Source organism: Neophocaena asiaeorientalis, unplaced genomic scaffold (assembly GCF_003031525.2).
Source record: "Neophocaena asiaeorientalis asiaeorientalis breed wild unplaced genomic scaffold, Neophocaena_asiaeorientalis_V1.1 scaffold43, whole genome shotgun sequence".
Taxonomy (NCBI): domain Eukaryota; kingdom Metazoa; phylum Chordata; class Mammalia; order Artiodactyla; family Phocoenidae; genus Neophocaena; species Neophocaena asiaeorientalis.
In genome coordinates this window covers 16,237,714-16,256,958 of record NW_020173674.1, presented here as the reverse complement: position 1 = coordinate 16,256,958, position 19,245 = coordinate 16,237,714, and the positions used below count along the sequence as shown (strand labels likewise).

The 19,245-nt window shown below is 36.6% G+C and overlaps 1 protein-coding gene across 3 annotated transcripts in view; it reads left to right on the top strand.

Moving 5' to 3' along the window:
• TTC17 (tetratricopeptide repeat domain 17) overlaps nucleotides 1-19,245 on the top strand; it is a 146,664-nt gene that overhangs the window by 41,019 nt on the left and 86,400 nt on the right. For 2 of the 3 annotated variants that reach the window (XM_024749052.1, XM_024749050.1), the window contains exons 6-15: nucleotides 3,443-3,552; nucleotides 4,130-4,274; nucleotides 4,716-4,855; nucleotides 6,298-6,458; nucleotides 8,363-8,475; nucleotides 12,706-12,852; nucleotides 14,200-14,315; nucleotides 14,472-14,637; nucleotides 15,808-15,885; nucleotides 16,023-16,247. In XM_024749052.1, coding sequence (XP_024604820.1) covers nucleotides 3,443-3,552; nucleotides 4,130-4,274; nucleotides 4,716-4,855; nucleotides 6,298-6,458; nucleotides 8,363-8,475; nucleotides 12,706-12,852; nucleotides 14,200-14,315; nucleotides 14,472-14,637; nucleotides 15,808-15,885; nucleotides 16,023-16,247 — 1,401 coding nt within the window. The remainder of the gene's footprint in view (nucleotides 1-3,442; nucleotides 3,553-4,129; nucleotides 4,275-4,715; nucleotides 4,856-6,297; nucleotides 6,459-8,362; nucleotides 8,476-12,705; nucleotides 12,853-14,199; nucleotides 14,316-14,471; nucleotides 14,638-15,807; nucleotides 15,886-16,022; nucleotides 16,248-19,245) is intronic. The other variant, XM_024749051.1, reaches the window with a different exon arrangement.

The window sequence follows — 19,245 nt, the reverse complement described above, 5'->3', positions numbered from 1 at the left end:
TAATTGTTATGGGTTTGTTTTTGTATGTCCTTTTCTTCTCTTGTGTTTCCCACTTAGAGAAGTTCCTTTAGTGTTTGTTGTTGAGCTGGTTTGTTGGTGTTGAATTCTCGTAGCTTCTCCTTGTCTGTAGAGCTTTTCATTTCTCCGTTGAATCTGAATGAGATCCTTGCTGGCGAGAGTAACCTTGGTTTTAGGTTCTTCCCTTTCATCACTTTAAATAAGTAATGGCACTCCCTTCTGGCTTGTAGAGTTTCTCCTGAGAAATCAGCTGTTAACCTTACAGGAGTTCCTTTGTATGTTATTTGTCATTTCTCCCTTGTGGCTTTCAATAATTTTTCTTTGTCTTTAAATTTTGTTAGTTTGATTACCGTGTGTCCCGGTGTGTTTTTCCTTGGGTTTAACCTGTCTGGGGCTCTCTGTGCTTCCTGGACTTGGGTGTCTATTTCTTTTTCCATGTTAGGGAAGTTTTCAACTATAATCTCTTCAGATATTTTCTCGGTTCTTTCTCTCTTCTCCTTCTGAGACCCCTATAATGCGAGTTGTTGCGTTTAATGTTGTCCCCAAGATCTCTTAGGCTCTCTTCATTTCTTTTCATTCTTTTTTCTTTATTCTGTTCCGCAGCAGTGAATTCCACCATTCTGTCTTCCAGGTCACTCCTCCGTTCTTCTGCCTCAGTTATTCTGCTATTGATATCTTCTAGTGTATTTTTCATTTCAGTTATTGTATTGTTCATTTCTGTTTGTTTGTTCTTTAATTCTTCTAGGTGTTTCTTCTTTAATTCTTGTAGTCTTCGTTAAAAATTTCTTGCATCTTCTCGATCTTTGCCTCCATTCTTTTTAGAGATCCTCGATCATTTTCACTATCATTATTCTGAATTCTTTTTCTGGAAGGTTGCCTATCTCCACTTCATTTAGTTTTTTTTCTATGGTTTTATCTTGTTCCTTCATATGGTACAAAGTCCTCTGTCTTTTCATTCTGTCTATCCTTCTGTGAATGTGGTTTTCCTTCCACAGGCTACAGAATTGTAGTTCTTCTTGCTTCTGCTGTCTGCCCTCTCTTTAAATTAATCTAGGGACTTCCCTGGTGGTGCAGTACTTAAGAATCCACCTTCCAAGGCAGGGGACACAGGTTTGATCCCTTGTCCAGGGGCAAGAAATCTTATAGATTTTTATTTAAAGATTTATTTTTCTCTTTGAATATACTATGATAAGTAGAGTATTCTGCTTATGATGATGCTTTTAGTAGTTCATGTAGAATTTTTAATTTTTATATATGTATTTTTAAAAATAAAATTACTTATTTATTTATTTATTTTGGCTGTGTTGGGTCTTCGTTGCTGCGTGTGCGCTTTCTCTAGTTGCGGCGAGTGGGAGCTACTCTTCAGTGCAGCGCCTGGGCTTCTTATTGCAGTGGCTTCTCTTTGTTGTGGAACACAGGCTCTAGGCACGCAGGCTTCAGTAGTTGTAGCTTGCAGGCTCTAGAGTGCATGCTCAGTTGTTGTGGCACATGGGCTTAGTTGCTCTGAAGCATGTGGGATCTTCCCAGACCACGGGTCGAACCCGTGCCCCCTGCATTGGCAGGTGGATCATGTAGAATTTTTAATTGATCTTTTTGTCCCAATTCACAATATAAGGTTTAAAAATAAGAGATTAAAAATCATTTGTTGATTTAAAGGAAAACTTTCTCAAAAGGCTACTAAAAAGGCGACTGAAGCCTAAATCATAAGTCAAGTGTGAAAGAATACAGTATTCCGTAACCAGCTACACTTAGTGCTAAAATCTTTCTTTGCAGCACTCAAGAATCATATTTTTTCCTTGAAGATAGAATACTTAAGGATGATTAGTAAAGAATTATACTAGTTTTAATCTTTTTTCTTAATATTTATTTATTTGGTTGTGCCAGGTCTTAGTTGCAGCAGGTGGGCTCCTTAGTTGCGGCCCCAGGGCTCCTTAGTTGTGACTCCAGGGCTTCTTAATTGTGGCATACAAAGTCTTAGTTACGGCATGCATGTGGGATCTAGTTCCCTGACCAGGGATCGAACCCAGACCCCCTGCATTGGGACCTCAGTGTCTTATCCGCTGCACCACCAGGGAATCCCATACTAGTTTTAGTCTTAAAGATAACTTTTTAAAATAAAATAATTGGTCCTTGTAAAAAAAAAAAAAAGACTATATAAAAATGTAAAAGGAAATTAAAAATTATAATTTAAAAAGTCAGAGATAATTGCTGTTTTATATATTTTTGGAGTTTTATTTTTACATATCTATATAGTTAAAACTTTAGTCTCATAGGATAATTTTTTTTAGTGAAATTTTTGGATGAAAGGATAATCACATTTTTAAGGCTTTTCAAATACATATTGTCAAATTGTCCCCCAGCGATGCTGTACTAACCTAATATTTCTACACTTAGTATCGGAAGTTAGTATACACTGTAGCCAATAGTGAATACTGGCATTCTTTCTAACCTTTGCCAATTTTTAAAAGGAAAACTTGTAGCGCTTTATTTCCTTTGTTGTTGTTGTTAAGTTTTATATCTTTTCGCCTGCTAAGTAGTCATTGTTTCATATTTTTGAATTGTCCATGTTTTTGGCCCTTGTTCTTTTGGTTTCTCTGTTTAGATTTTTTATGAGGTAGCTACACATTAAGTGTTGGCTGTCATATGTTTTTCCCATTTTATCTTAAACTTTATGACTTTTTTTCCATGCTGAATTTGATATTTCTTTCTTGGGTTTAAACTTACATTGAGTTTTTGACATGATTCAGTTTAGTCTTATGACCTCTATGTGGTTGAAATTTAGTATATGTTAGGGGACAAAAAATCCAAGCCACAAAAGAAGAAAACCTATCTGAACTTCTGTTTAATTTGACTAAATAATGCACTTATTACTACATACTAAAGACTTACCTTTTAGCAGTGTAAAGGTCTGAATTAGTTTCTGAACACACACGAGGAAATGACAAAAGTTTACCTTTCACAAAAGCATAAGCCTTTCATTTGTTTACATACATACCTTCATTCAGATGTTAAATAAATAGGAAACTTTGCAATATGTTAATTTCAGGAATTTCATGTTAGAACAACTAGCATTTCTAAGTAGGTTAGATCCTGACTTCTAAAGTCCTGAAACAGGGCCCAAGTTGTGACCACTTGGTGGGATTTTTTGGCTTTACTTCCCCTTTGGAAGATAGCCTGGGGTTGGACAGTCCCTCTGTTTAGATCACACCTTAATACACCTGATCAACTAATGATCAGAATGCTGTCTTGACAGGGATAGTTTATTTGTACTTTGTCCTCTGCTTTGTCGCTACTGTAATAAGTCTTGATTTTCTTCATCAGTTTCAGACCAGACAGAGTGTAAAGGTGCTCATTTTGAACATTCTGAATTGAAGAAACTATCTTGAGTTATATTTGGTTGTCATTTTATTTGTTTAATTTCTAGAACTCTTCCTCGTGGGTACTATATAACATGGCTTCATTTTACTGGAGAATAAAGAATGAGCCGTATCAAGTAGTGGAATGTGCCATGCGAGCCCTTCACTTCTCATCCAGGTAGGATTCCTCCTCTTCTGGACCTCCTGATTTTCCATGTAACTCAGGACTGTTAAAATACATAAAAAACAAGAAGAGGAAGCATTGTGTTGTACTTGCATTCTCCTCCCTCCCTGTTGCAATTAGTCCCATCACAAAAATGTTAGATGTCGAAGAGTTCAAAGTGATGATGGCATAACATACTTCTGATTTCTGTTAAGGAAAAATATATAATGTAGATGCCCTCTGATTCACTTGAGACTTGAAACTAGGGAAATTGGTTGGAGGAACTATCAGAAATTAAATTATTCTTAAAGCAAATATAAGCCCTAAATACATTTTAAAAGCATAAACTCTCTGCCAGACCTTATTTTTGTGGCAAAATTTATAGTTATCAGATTGAGTAAGCACCGTCAATTATGTACAATTAAACATTAGGATTTTCTTAAATTGTTTTCCCCATCTGTAAGTAAACTCAAAGTTATTTTCCTAAGCTCAATAACTTTGAATGTAATTTGCCCTTGTCAGGTAGTTATAGGCAATTGTGGAGCACATGCTTCTTTCCTGACATCTAATTACATCTTCCCTTCTCTTTTAGGCACAATAAAGACATTGCCCTGGTCAACTTGGCGAATGTTCTGCACAGAGCACACTTCTCTGCTGATGCTGCTGTCGTGGTCCACGCAGCTCTGGACGACAGTGACTTCTTCACTAGCTATTACACTTTAGGAAATATATATGCAGTAAATACAACTTTTTTTTACATGAACCAATCCAGTTGCTGTTTTCTTTCTTTCTTTCTTTTCTTCCAATAAAAAATACCCTTTTCCCTTCTTTTGGTCCAAACAAGGGGATAGAAAGGAAGAAATTAAGGGAAAAAAACTTCATAGCAATAATGAATCATAAGTGTTTTAGCCTCTTCACAAAAAAGAAAATAATCAAATTGATACGAATATTATTTTCCTTTAGCATACTCTTCTTAAAATAGCAGTACTTCCAGTTGAACCGTCCTGTATAGCATTGCTTCATGTTATGGAGATTTGACTACTGATCGAAATAATATTCACTGTATGAGATTTAGTGTGATCTCCTAAATCATAAGGGGATTTGGACGGATACAACCAGGCTAACCATTTCCCCCCCTTTGTTTGTGTATGTGTGTGTGTTTGTTTTTGTCTCTTCAGATGCTTGGGGAGTATAACCACTCAGTGCTCTGTTATGACCATGCTTTACAGGCTAAACCTGGGTTTGAGCAAGCTATAAAGAGGAAGCATGCTGTCCTGTGTCAGCAAAAACTCGAGCAGAAACTGGAAGCTCAACATAGGTAACTAGGAGAAAAAATTACTGAAGCACCAACACTGTAGAACCTTAGGTTAGACTTGTGTAGGGTGATATCAGTGTTAATTTGTTCATTAGAATTAAGAAAAACACCTTTTCACTAATGCTAGTCCTGTCCTTTTTCTCCAATCAGGAGGTTTAGCACAAGTCAGTGGTTGTATAAAGGATTCCAGGAACTAGAGAATATTTACAGTAAATGCCGTCATCTAAATCTTAACAATATTGATAATCAGTTACTTGTATGAAGTCAGATGGAGGAGGGGGTGCTGCCAGATGCTCAGTAATTCTGTTGATTACATTTTTATTTCCATAGAATACACTGTCAGTAAAATCACTTGCTCATGCTACATTTGAGCTTTCTCTTCTTTGACTTCTAAGGTTGGGCTATTGTTATGTTGGTTAAGTGATGTTGAGAGAGATTATTTGGCCCACATTTTAATCAGATTTGTGTAAGTTGTACAGTAATGGAATTCTGTTGTACTTGATCCTTGTAGTATACTTAAAAAATAGCCTGTATTTAATTCTGTAAATAATAGGGCCAGTAAAGGAACTTGACATAACTCAGAAGTGAATTGTTCATCTCTTACAGAATTAGCCTTAATGTTTTGAGTGTACTTTGATTATTATAGAATTAAGTGAGGATTTGGATTTCATTAAACTTTTGCCTATTTTCCAATCTGTTTAAAAGCCTAATGTAGTAAAAAGGAAAGAGTGACAGCTTGTTTATGCCTGGCTTTGTTATACCTGATCAGAACTTGCCCTGGCTGAGTTTCTTCCAATATTATGCTCTTCTTATACAATCTATGCAGCTATTAAACCTCCATATGTTAACAGTATAATAGGCAATAAGATTTTTGTGACTAAATATAATCAAGCAGCTGATTTATTGATACCAGGTGGTAGGGAATATTCCTTTATAAGCAGTTTCTGTGGGTTTTTTTCCCAAAATCTGTAAACCAAGAAGCTACAGTGCAAGAGCAAGGCATCGTGGCCTCTTCTCTTAACCTTGTCTTTAGGTAGAATCAAAGGAAAAGGTGAAAAGGAAGATTCTAGAAAGGCTTTGAATGTCCATGGAACTGACAATCTTTGTGGAGGGAAATAGACTTGTTAAATGTATAAAGCTTTATAGTAGTATTTATTGCTATGTATCTTTTCTGGCACCTGAAGAGTCTAATACACTTTTTAATGTCATTAATTGTTGTGTTTATGGGAAGAATTTCACATCCATCTTTTTTCCCCCAAATTTTAATAAAACAATAGTATTTATTTAGCCCCATTGTTCTTGAACTTGTGATACAATGATTGTATGTTAAAAGTCAAAATCTAGCAATTTTTGCTGAGAACCAGAAAATCTATATATTTAAGTGGGTTTAAAAATCCATAATTTTAAAGCTCTGTAACCTTTTCCTGTTATTAAAAAATGTTAAGATCCCTCCAGCGAACACTGAATGAGTTGAAAGAATATCAAAAGCAACATGACCACTACCTGAGACAGCAGGAGATCCTAGAAAAACATAAGCTGATTCAGGAAGAGCAAATCTTAAGAAATATCATCCATGAGACACAGATGGCAAAAGAGGCACAATTAGGTAAGTACTGATTCCAAGTAATTGAAGACAGGTTAGGAAATTCACTTCCAGTGTGCTTTACTTTCATAACTTCCATGTAGCCATAAAGCAGTATAAAATTGTGCTTATGACTTCTCTCAGTCTTAAAATGAAATCGTTACTACGGGTATACCAGCAGGCCTGAGGAGCTGGTTTGATCCTTCTAACTTTTTTTTAATAAAAAAAAAAATCCCAAAATTTTAAACTAAAAACCAAATTTTAAAGTAAAAACCAAATCTTTTGTATCCTAAGAGTCTTAACAGTTTGTTTGTCCTCTATGGCCTACATTGATGCTTCTCTAACTTTGGTATGCATATCAATCTCTTGTTAAAATGGAGATTCTGGGGCTTCCCTGGTGGCACAGTGGTTGAGAGTCCGCCTGCCAATGCAGGGGACGCGGGTTCGTGCCCCGGTCTGGGAGGATCCCACATGCCGCGGAGCGGCTGGGCCCGTGAGCCATGGCCGCTGAGCCTGCGCGTCCGGAGCCTGTGCTCTGCAACGGGAGAGGCCACAGCAGTGAGAGGCCCACGTACCGCAAAAAAAAAAAAAAAAAAAAATGGAGATTCTGATTCAGTAGGTCTGGGTTGGGGCCTGAGATTCTGTTATTCTAACAAGCTCCTATTTGATGCCTGTTGTTGCTAGTCTGAAAACACACTGTAACATGGCCCTACACCAATTTAACGCAAGCTAGACACACCCTAGAATCAAAACATCCACACTTTTCAGCCAACAGTGGCAATAAGGCTAAATGTTCTCCTCTTTTATTTTGCCCCATTAAAAACAAATGTTTTATTTTAGAAGTAAGATTTTAGACTAGACTTTGTCTCAGATAGGAAAGTAATCAATGGAATACTTCGGGGGTTCTGAAATCCTCCCCAAAATTATACACAGTATTGTGTATATGCACATTTTTTTCCCCTGGTAAAATGGTATGTAGCTCTTATTAAATCTTTTACAGTCTGTGACCCCAAAGTAGAACCACTGGTCTAAAGGAACTTGGGTTGACAGGATATCAGTGATTTGATTGTATCCAGAATGTTTCATTTCTGATTAAACCCTGTGGGAGCAGATATGACAACTTGACACCAAAGGATAAATGAATAGCATCCCTTATATTACATCCTTCTCCCTTGGTAAATATATTGGTCTGTACAGCCTCTTGATCTTTGACCCTTAGCTGTGAACGTTTACAGTCCATTTTACAATCCACCTGACAAGTTTTCTTTGCTTTTTTTTTTTGCGGTACGCGGACCTCTCACTCTTGTGGCCTCTCCCGTTGCGGAGCACAGGCTCCAGACGCGCAGGCTCAGTGGCCATGGGTCACGGGCCTAGCCGCTCCGCGGCATGTGGGATCTTCCCGGACTGGGGCACGAACCCATATCCCTTGCATCGGCAGGTGGACTCTCAACCACTGCGCCACCAGGGAAGCCCTTCTTTGCTATTTTGAGTGTAAAGAGTATGTTCAGTCCTTGGGATTATTTGTTGCTCAATCTGTACTGAAGTGCAACCAGAGCGCTTATATATATATATTTATATATTTGAAAAAGAGTCATGAAGTATATAAAGCAAATTCTCTCCAGAGAGATGGGCAAAGTCTTAAAACAATTTAATCAATAGATTTTACAATCATAGAATGCAATTGCCAGCAGGAACCTCAGTGATTATTTAATGGAGCCCATTTGTTTTATAGGTGGAGAAACAGGCTTCTTTAGAATGATTTAATTTAATTAACCGTTAATGAGATTTCCCCTGGATAAGTATCCCCTCTGTAAGTAGTCTGCCAGGCTCTGAAGAGTACAGGGTTGATAGTACATGACTTAGACTAAGAAAATCATGTTGGCATTGCTGATCTTTTTCATCAATTTAAATTTCCTTTCTTACTCCAGGAAATCATCAGATATGCCGTCTGGTCAACCAGCAACATAGTTTACATTGCCAGTGGGACCAACCTGTGCGCTACCATCGTGGTGATATCTTTGAAAATGTGGACTATGTTCAGGTCTTTTTCTTAGTCTCTTCTAGTTCTTATAAACTTGCACATATCTAAGAGTAATATCACTTCCCCCCCCTTAATTCCTTATATAATTGATCTCTAAAATGTGTGACCGTCATTTAAGGTGTTGAGTATCTGTTATGTTTATGAAGTCAGATTTTATAGAGAGTACTCAGTTACTCCATGAATGACATTTTTGTTTCCCAAAGTACTGGCTGTATTTTCTTTTCATATGTGTTTAATTCTTTTCTTCTTTACCAAGAGAGCTAGAATTAAAGCCTTTACCTCCCCTTTTAACTTACTTTAGTAAGACCTATAATTTAAAATTTGGGAAAGAGTAGCCATGCTCTTTCCTGAAGTCATCAGTCCAGTTATGTTGCTTCAACCAAAAACGTCATCAAAATGATCATCTACAAAAAAACGTTTATTAACCACATTGCTGTGTGCATGTTTTTTCTTTCTTTCTGTCTCTGTATATGTCCACACAGGTACATACACATATACACACAGTCATACACATACATAAAATCCTAGCCTATCTAGTTGGGAAGAAATAATACATAAATATAATGATACCAGATAGCATGTAACTGATGCTGATACAGACAGTAAACACAATCAAACACAGTATTTCATCCAAAAGGATACTGGAAATAAAATAACATTTATCCTGTCCCATAGAAAACCCATCATGTTCCTTAATCATAGATACAGAAATTTCTAGCAATAAGCAGTTAAAATAAGAGATCAGGAAAACTTCTGTAGGAAGACAAACCATGGAAAATTAGAACTGTTTAATTTAGAAAAACCCAGACTACATTGGGAAAGAGTAAGAAATAAAAATTAAGAGGCCATTTAGGAGGAGAAGTAATACTAGAGACCAAAAGCTTCCTATGATTTTTGTGAGCCAGCTCCTAGCAATATCCCATGTTTGGTTTTCAAGAGTAGTAAAGGAAGAACAGACTTACACTCTCTGGGACTCTAGCTCCCTGTCTTAAATCCAAGCATTTTAAGGGGAAAAAGGGAATATTTAGAAATGAAATATACTGAAACCCAGTGTAAATTTTAGATATCATAATGGTCTCAAGACAGACCATTTGGAAGACTGCCATGTGCGAGTGTAGCTTCCAACATTATATATCCATAAATTTCATCACCGCTATATAGTGAAAGAATCTGTTCCTGTTATTAAAGGCATAGAGCTACAAATTCATCATATGCATTGCTTTTTCTCATCTCTTTCCTACTCCATCCCATCCTAGTCCCATTCTCTTATCTAACAAGGTTTCAGAAATACACAGGAACTATATGGTATCTTGTGAGAATATCAAATATTGTTGTACCTTGGTTTGGAGGTAGGCTATACATATATTTTTTTTAACATCTTTATTGGAGTATAATTACTTTACAATGTTGTGTTTCTGCTGTATAACAAAGTGAATCAGCTATATGTATACATATGTCCCCATATCCCCTCCCTCTTACATCTCCCTCCCACCCTGCCTATCCCCCCCGCAGGTGGTCACAAAGCACTGAGCTGATCTTCCTGTGCAATGCAGCTGCTTCCCACTAGCTATCTATTTTACATTTGGTAGTGTATATATGTCCATGCCACTCTCTCACTTTGTTCCAGCTTACCCTTCCCCCCACCCTGTGTCCTCAAGTCCATTCTCTTTGTTTACGTCTTTATTCCTGTCCTGCCCCTAGGTTCATCAGAACCTTTTTTTTTTTGATTCCATATATATGTGTTAGCATACAGTATTTGTTTTTATCTTTCTGACTTACTTCACTCTGTATGGCAGACTCTAAATCCATTTACCTCACTACAAATAAATCAATTTCATTTCTTTTTATGACTGAGTAATATTCCATTGAATATATGAGCCACATCTTCTTTATCCGTTCATCTGTTGATGGACACTTAGGTTGCTTCCATGTCCTGGCTATTATAGATAGTTCTTTTTGAATTTTGGTTTTCTCAGGGTATATGCCCAGTAGTGGGATTGCTGGGTCATATGGTAGTTCTATTTGTAGTTTTCTAAGGAACCTCCATACTGTTCTCCATAGTGGCTGTACCAATTTACATTCCCACCAACAGTGCAAGAGGGTTCCCTTTTCTCCATACCCTCTCCAGCATTTTTTTTTTCTTTGCTCTTTTTTATTCTGTTTTTATTCTTTTTTTATTATTATTATTATTTATTTTTTTAAAACATCTTTATTGGGGTATAATTGCTTTACAATGGTGTGTTAGTTTCTGCTTTATAACAAAGTGAATCAGCTATACATATACATATGTTCCCATATGTTTTCCCTCTTGCGACCAGCATTTATTGTTTGTAGATTTTTGATGATGGCCATTCTGACTAGTGTGAAGTGATACCTCATTGTGGTTTTGATTTGCATTGCTGTAATGATTAGTGATGTGGAGCATCCTTTCACGTGTTTGTTGGCAATCTGTATGTCTTCTTTGGAGAAATGTCTATTTAGGTCTTCCACCCATTTTTGGATTGGGCTGTTTGTTTTTTTGATATTGAGCTGCATGTGCTGCTTATATATTTCGGAGATTAATCCTTTGTCATTTGCAAATATTTTCTCCCATTCTGAGGGTTGCCTTTTCATTTTGTTTATGGTTTCCTTTGCTGTGCAAAAACTTTTTAAGTTCCATTAGGTCCCATTTGTTTATTTTCATTTTTATTTCCGTTTCTCTAGGAGGTGGGTCAAAAAGGATCTTGCTGGGATTTATGTCACAGAGTGTTCCACCTATGTTTTCCTCTAAGAGTTTTATAGTGTCTGGCCTTACATTTAGGTCTTTAATCCATATTGAGTTTATTTTTGTGTATGTGTTAGGAAGTGTTCTAATTTCATTCTTTTACATGTAGCTGTCCAGTTTTTCCAGCACCATTTACTGAAGAGGCTGTCTTTTCTCCATCGTATATTCTTGCCTCCTTTATCAAAGATAAGGTGACGATATGTGTGTGGTTTATCTCTGGGCTTTCTATCCTGTTCCATGACCTATAGTTCTGTTTTGGGGCCAGTACCATACTATCTTGATTACTGTAGCTTTGTATTATAGTCTAGTCAGGGAGCCTGATTCCTCCAGCTCCGTTTTTCTTTCTTAAGATTTCTTTGGCTATTCTGGGTCTTTTGTGTTTCCATACAAATTGTAAAATTTTCTGTTCTAATTCTGTGAAAAATGCCATTGGTAGTTGGATAGGTATTGCATTGAATCTGTAGATTGCTTTGGGTAGTATAGTCATTTTCACAGTGTTGATTCTTCCAATCCAAGAACATGGTATACCTCTTCATCTGTTTGTATTGTCTTTAATTTCTTTCATCAGTGTCTTATAGTTTTCTGCATACAGGTCTTTTGTCTCCTTAGGTAGATTTTTTCCTAGGTATTTTATTCTTTTTTGTTGTAATGGTAAATGAGAGTGTCTCCTTAATTTCTCTTTCAGATTTTTCATTGTTAGTGTATAGGAATGCAAGAGATTTCTGTGAATTAATTTTGTATTCTGCTACTTTACCAAATTCATTGATTAGCTCTAGTAGTTTTCTGGTAGCATCTTTAGGATTCTGTATGTATAGTATCATGTCATCTGCAAACAGTGACAGTTTTACTTCTTTTCCAATTTGTATTCCTTTTATTTCTTTTTCTCCTCTGATTGCTGTGGCTAAAACTTCCAAAACTATGTTGAATAAGAGTGGTGAGAGTGGGCAACCTTGTCTTGTTCCTGATCTTAGAGGAAATTGTTTTAATTTTTCACCATTGAAGGCTATACATATTTGAAATTGACTGTCCAGTGGTTTTTAATGCCTAAATGATAGCTATATTAAACTCTTAAGAACCCTTAAGCACACTAATTTTATAGAATAGTGATCATTTTAGTCTAGGTAAGGGAGAGGAATAATGAATCAAACATCTAAATCAGCTAATCACTAAACCTATAAGAGACTAAATCATAGAAAGGAAGTAGTGGGACAGGAAAACAACCCACACTGGTTTTCTCACACATCAATGACATAGTTGATTGAAAGTTGCTAGCTATGCATTATCTGTGAGAGAATACTGTTGGGGCATAGTTCTGAAAATTAAAGATCTGATTGCCTTTTAACTGACCTACTTTGTGATTTTCTTCTAATTTTGAGTATCCATTAACATTTTTGGGTTGAGTTAAATCTTATTTACAACTCCTTTTCTGCTTTCAATTTGATTGAACTTTTCTTTTCATTCTCTAGTTTGGTGAGGATTCATCAACCTCCAGTATGATGTCTGTGAACTTCGATGTTCAAGCAAATCAGAGTGATATCAGTGATTTGGTCAAGTCTTCTCCCATAGCCCATTCTGTTCTCTGGATCTGGGGCAGGGACTCTGATGCATATAGGGTAAGTTAGTAGAGGATGATTAAGGAGTTTTCTCTAACAGACAAGATTTCTTAAAGCAGTGGCCCTCAACCCCACTGATTAATATGGCCCCAGTCACTGTTCAGCTTAGTTCAGCAAGCATTTGTTAAGCTTATATTAAATGGAAGGCATTCTGTTAGGTGGTAAGACAGGGTCTGTCTTGAGTTCTTGGCAGTCAGGTGGGGCAGATGGACACCCTGATTTCCGTTCAAAGCTCTGAGTATAATCACCAACCCTCACAAGTTTCTAAACTTGACCTAAGTGTGTGCTTGTATGTACTTCACTTATTTAATCAGCATTCTTTTATTGAGCTTCCAACTGTATACCAGGCTGATACTATGAATATAGTACACAAGTTCCTTGCTCTGCTGGAGCTCACATTCTAGCAGAAGATACAGATAATAAACAAGTAAATAAATATGTATTTCTAACCTACCTAAGAAATAATTGTGTGTTAGCCAATGGGGATACCAACATATGAAGACAGAAACCATGTATTTTTTATTCAACATTAAATTTTCAGAATTTAATTGTGTTTTTATTCTAACAAAATTAATACGGCGACTTATTATTTAATTATGTCTAATATAAATTCCCAAGTTTGAAAGCTTCAGGCTATAAGTTTAGTAAACCTCTGGTACGTGTTATTTATATTTAGAAAGATGAAATTTTACAAATAAAATAATAATTGTTAAACTTCAGCATTGGCAAAGAAAAGTCTTAGTTAAGGGAAAAATAGTTTTCTGTGCCAATTTTTTAAGTGCATGTATGCTTCCAGGTAAAAGTCACAAACTCCACCTCAAATTGACTTAAACGAAAGAAAATTCACCTCATATTATGGGAAATCCAAAGATAGAGCAAACTTTGGCTTTGGTTGATTCAGTGGCCCAGTGACCCATTTCTTTCCTTTTCTTTAATTTGCCATCCACTGTATTGGTTCCATCCTAAAGCCTGTCTTCCTCATGGTACTGAGACGACAGCCAGCAGTAGCTGGAGCAACATGGTTTTTGCTCCTATGGGGCATAAGAGACTAAGACTGGCTTTTCTTTCTTGGAAGCCCCAGGCAGACCTCTCCTTGTGTCTTAGTGGCTCGGCTGAGTTAGGCCGGCCCAACCCTGAATGAGCCTGTGGTAAAGCAGGTAGAATTACTGACTTAGACTAATAATCTGCAGTAGAAGGAACATTATAGAGTCTATCACAAGATCTATATCTTATAATACTAAACTGTTTTTCGGTTATCCTAGTATATTTATGTTCTTTTAAAAGTTCATTTAGCATATTGAAGCATTGAATCTGAAGAAATTTATGAGAAACTTTCTTTTTTATTAGGACAAACAGCATATTCTGTGGCCTAAAAGAGCAGATTGTGCAGAAAGCTATCCTAGAGTCCCTGTTGGCGGGGAATTGCCAACGTATTTTCTGCCTCCGGAAAACAAAGGACTCAGGCAAGTGCTGATGGATTTGGCAAAGCACTTGATTCTGCATGATTATCATCTGGCGGTTCTTTGAGAGCACCAGCCTTGGACTTGAAAGGTTAAGTCTTTATTTTGAAGTCACCCAAACTTTGAAAATATGAATTTTGTTCCTTTTTCTTGTGCCAGGATCCACGAACTCAACAGTGATGATTATGCTTCAGAAGAAGAGGCCCAAACCCCTGACTGTTCCATAACTGACATCAGAAAAAGCCAGACTCTGTCCTACTTAGTCAAAGAATTAGAGGTCCGCATGGATCTGAAAGCCAAAATGCCAGATGACCATGCACGAAAAGTAAGGCTCACTTAGGCTGGTGTTTATTGCCGTCCATTCTGGTTGACTTCACAAGCCTCATAGGTGGAGCAAAAATTTGATAGAAGGCAGTTGTTGAGCTTTAAGTTTATAAAACTGAAAGATGGAGTTAAAGATTTGGTGAAATAATTAAGAAGTCAGTCATGCTATTGAAGGAATGCCAGTAAAGTGTTCCCCTGGGTTGCTGTATACATAGACCACCCAAGCAGTGTTCCTCTAAGAGGGCTGCAAAGATGAGTAACACAGAACTCTGTTTACCTAGGGGAGGCCATTCTGACCACTGCAGTTTAGCTTTACATTCTCCAAGCTTCCAGAAGTTTGTATAAATTGAAAGCTTGAAGATTCTCTTTCCTTGGCCTTATCAACCCTGCTTTGTGCTCATATGAGGTCCTTAGGAATTTGTATGAATTCGATAACTACTTTGCAAACATTATAAATATGTTTTGTTACGCTGTTTTCTTTAGTTCCTATTAGCTATGTATAACTAGGAATGTTTTATTACTGAATATAAATCCTATATTAGTTACCATTCTATAGGTACAAATGAAAAAATTTACTTTTTACAGAGAAAACAGACCATCACCATGACCTTTTTTTAACTTAATTTTAAAACTATGAGCAGTTACTACTTACATTCAGCATTTATTGAGGCAAAAAACATTATGTTCCAGGCACAGTTTGGAGTGCTAGGAATACAAAGAAAAATAGACCATGATCCCTAACTTAGAGTTGCTCACAGTTATATAAATGCTGCAAGAATATAAAGTAGATTAATTGAGGATCTGGTGCTTTTCCAGTTAGGAATGGTAGCAGATTTTCATTGCATCAGGTGTTGCATGCTTTGCTCTCTGAATAATTTCTCATTTGGTTCTGGACACTTAGGTTGACTTGAATGGGGGAATGATAGATCACTTTAATATGTATGTGGTGTATGTGTCTTTTAACTTTCTTTAATTAAAGGAAACTAAGGCATACATGAGCAGGGTAACACACCTGTTGTAATGTCAATGACTGCACGTTATGTATATAATTATAAATATCTCTTCAAGTTAGCTGTTCCTGAGGAGCTCAAGACTGTTGTCTATAGAAATTCTTTTCAAATGTCTTCCCTGTTATTTTCAATTGATTCAATCTTCCTTTTGATGTTTTCAGATTTTGCTTTCCCGTATTAATAACTATACTATCCCAGAAGAAGAAATTGGGTCTTTCTTATTTCATGCTATTAACAAGGTAAGTTGCCTACTTCAGATATCTGAAATTTAAATGCTTAGTAATTGTAATTAAAAGTTAAAATGCATGTATTAAAAAATCCTTTTTAGAATGAGTGCTGTATTCTTGTATTAACTGAAGTATTTGGGGTTTTTCAGCCAAATGCTCCTGTCTGGCTGATACTCAATGAAGCTGGACTCTACTGGAGAGCAGTAGGAAATAGCACCTTTGCTATTGCTTGTCTTCAGAGGGCTTTGAATTTGGCTCCGCTTCAATACCAGGATGTTCCTCTTGTGAACTTGGCCAACCTTTTGATTCACTATGGCCTTCATCTTGATGCCACTAAACTGCTGCTTCAAGCTTTGGCCATCAATAGCTCTGAGGTGAGGTTTTATGTTTCTTTGTAGCAATATATACTAAGTAGTGATAACTCAAATTCAGAGTATAATATGTGTTTTTATAGAGAGGGCATAAAAAAACTCGTTTTATTTTTTAGTAGAATTTGCATATTGTAAGAGGGCTTTGTTTTATTTTTGATGTGTTCATCTATTTTAAATGAATGAAGTTTATAAATTATACAGTTATTTTTTTAGAAACTTACATTTACATAAGAATGACATAGCTGCTAAAAATATACTGCCACATCTTTATGTCTGAAACATCTGCTTCTCACTTTATCCTGCTCATTACAGCATGCACATTGCATAATGTTATACTGTTTTATAGCTTTAATTTATAGATACCTTTATACCAACCAAGCCAGAGCACAGTTTAAAGGTTGTTTTGATTAGATAAGTAGGTTGATATTCATGCCCTGAACCTCCCACATGCAATCCATGGAGTTGTGTCACTGCTTTGTAGTTAAATACTTTATTTCATTGTTTCTAAAGTACCACTTACTTTTTTTTTTCATATTTTAACATCTCTGAAATAAGGATGCATGTTATAATTGATGACATCTTAGGTTTGATGAATGCAGTTATAATAAATGTACAGTTAAATTGCTTTTATACTTAGCATCTAAATGTTTCTGAGTTTTATATGCAAAGAAACTTTTAGAAGTGTGCATGAATGGCCTAGGTTTATTCGAGGTGTCCCAAAACTGATTTTTTCAGTACTAGAAGAGAATGTTGCCTGTTAAGAGTTTCCTTTGAAATACACCAAGTCACAACTAGATTTTAAGTAAAACTTTATAATCACTGTTATACAACAGGCCAAGTTGCTAGAGAAGTACATCAAATATTAATTAAATGTTTACTGTGTGCCAGGTGTGGCTATAGTAGAACAGATGGTCTATATGAGATGTGATAAAATGAACACCCAAATGGAAGGTTCAGCACAGCTGTATTCCCTTGATACTTCTCATGGTTCAGTTTTTTCTGCCACCAGCCAAGGCAATTAGGCAGTTTTCTTCTGGAAAAGAAAAAAAAAAAGCTCCTTTAGAGATTAGCTGCCTTTTCTTTTTTTTTTTTTGCGGTACACGGGCCTCTCACTGTTGTGGCCTCTCCAGATGCGCAGGCTCAATGGCCATGGCTCACGGGCCTAGCTGCTCCGTGGCATGTGGGATCTTCCCGGACCGGGGCACGAACCCAGGTCCCCTGCATCGGCAGGCGGACTCTCAACCACTGCGCCACCGGGGAAGCCATGCCTTTTCATATTTGAAAATTATACTAAAATTTTAGCTAAATACTGTAGTACTGCAACAAGAATAAAAATACAAATCAGTGAATCAGGGTAGATACCCCAAAATACACCTTAATCAGACCCTACCCCCAGCTGTCAACATTTGGAAATATTTCCTTATAAGCTTTCCTTCTATGTAAATATTTCATAGTGTTGCAACTTTACTGTACTGGTGATCTTTAAAACTTACATTAAAAAAAATTTTTACTACCTAGTTTTTATAGCCATCAATTTAAATGGTTGTATAAAGGTTTGATGAATTGATATGTTAGAACTTACTCCTCTGTTGCTGGATGTTTAGGTTGCTAATATCAGTAATGATTTTCTGGATGCGACCTTTTCTGTTTTCCAGATAATTTTCTTAGGAAAGACTGCTAGTAGCAGTGAAATTACTAAGTCAGTAAGAGAATGAATATTTTGATGGCTTTGATACAAAATACCAAACAATCCACAAAAAGATTTGGGCCAATATATATTGCCATAATCAAGATCTATAAATATTCATTTTGCTTGTATTATCACCAGAATCAGTTGAAGTATCTGCTAACTTTTATTGATTGTTTACTAGAGCCAGGCATCATACCAAGCACTTTACATGTAATAACTCATTTAATCCTCAAAACAACCCTCTGAGATAAGATTTACCCATTTGATAGAAAAAGAATGCCAAAGGGATTTACAGAAAGTCATAGAGCTTGGATTTGAACTCAGGGAGAGTGACCATTAGAGTTCACACCTTTATAGTCAAGTCACACTGCTTCTGTATTAACATTTGTAAAATAGGTTTACTTTAAAAAATTTCATTTCTCTGTTGTAACATAAATTTCTTTATCTTATTTTAAGGATATTGTATTTTTTAAAAATGTTTATTTATTTATTTGGCTACGCCAGGTCTTAGTTGCGGCACACAGGATCTTCGCAGCATGTGGGATTTTTTTTTTAGTTGCAGCATGCGGGATCTTTTTATTTTTTACTTTTTAGGTGGGGCATGTGAGATCTTTAGTTGCGGCATGCAGGCTCTTAGTTGCGGCATGTGGGATCTAGTTCCCTGACCAGGGATTGAACCCGGGCTTTCTGCATTGGGAGCTCAAAGCCTTAACCACTGGACCACCAGGGAAGTCCCTGTTTTATTGTTTATTGTTTGTTTGTTTGTGTTTCTGGCTGCGTTGGGTCTTCGTTGCTGTGCGCGGGCTTCTCACTGCAGTGGCTTCTCTTGTTGCGGAGCACAGGCTCTAGGCACATGGGCTTCAGTAGTTGCAGCGTGTGGGCTCAGTAGTTTTGGCTCGCAGGCTCTGGAGCGCAGGCTCAGTAGTTGTGGCGCACGGGCTTGGTTGCTCCATGGCATGTGGGATCTTCCCAGTCCAGGGCTCAAACCCATGTCCCCTGCATTGGCAGGTGGATTCTTAACCACTGTGCCACCAGGAAAGTCCCCTATTTTATTGTATTTTTAAAGTAAAAGTTTATGTAGGCATTTTGCTCATTTTGTTAGAATTTGTTTTTTTTTTAATTTTACATGAACTCTTTATACAATAAAGTCTTTAACTCCATCTATCATATGTTAAAAATATTTTCTCTCTTTGCCTTTTTATCTTAGCTTTTAAAACTTACCTTAATTTTCCATCTTTTCCCTTTTGATTTCTATTGTTAGATTTAAGGTGTCCTCATAAGAAGTCTGAAAAAAAATAGTTCTATTTTGTT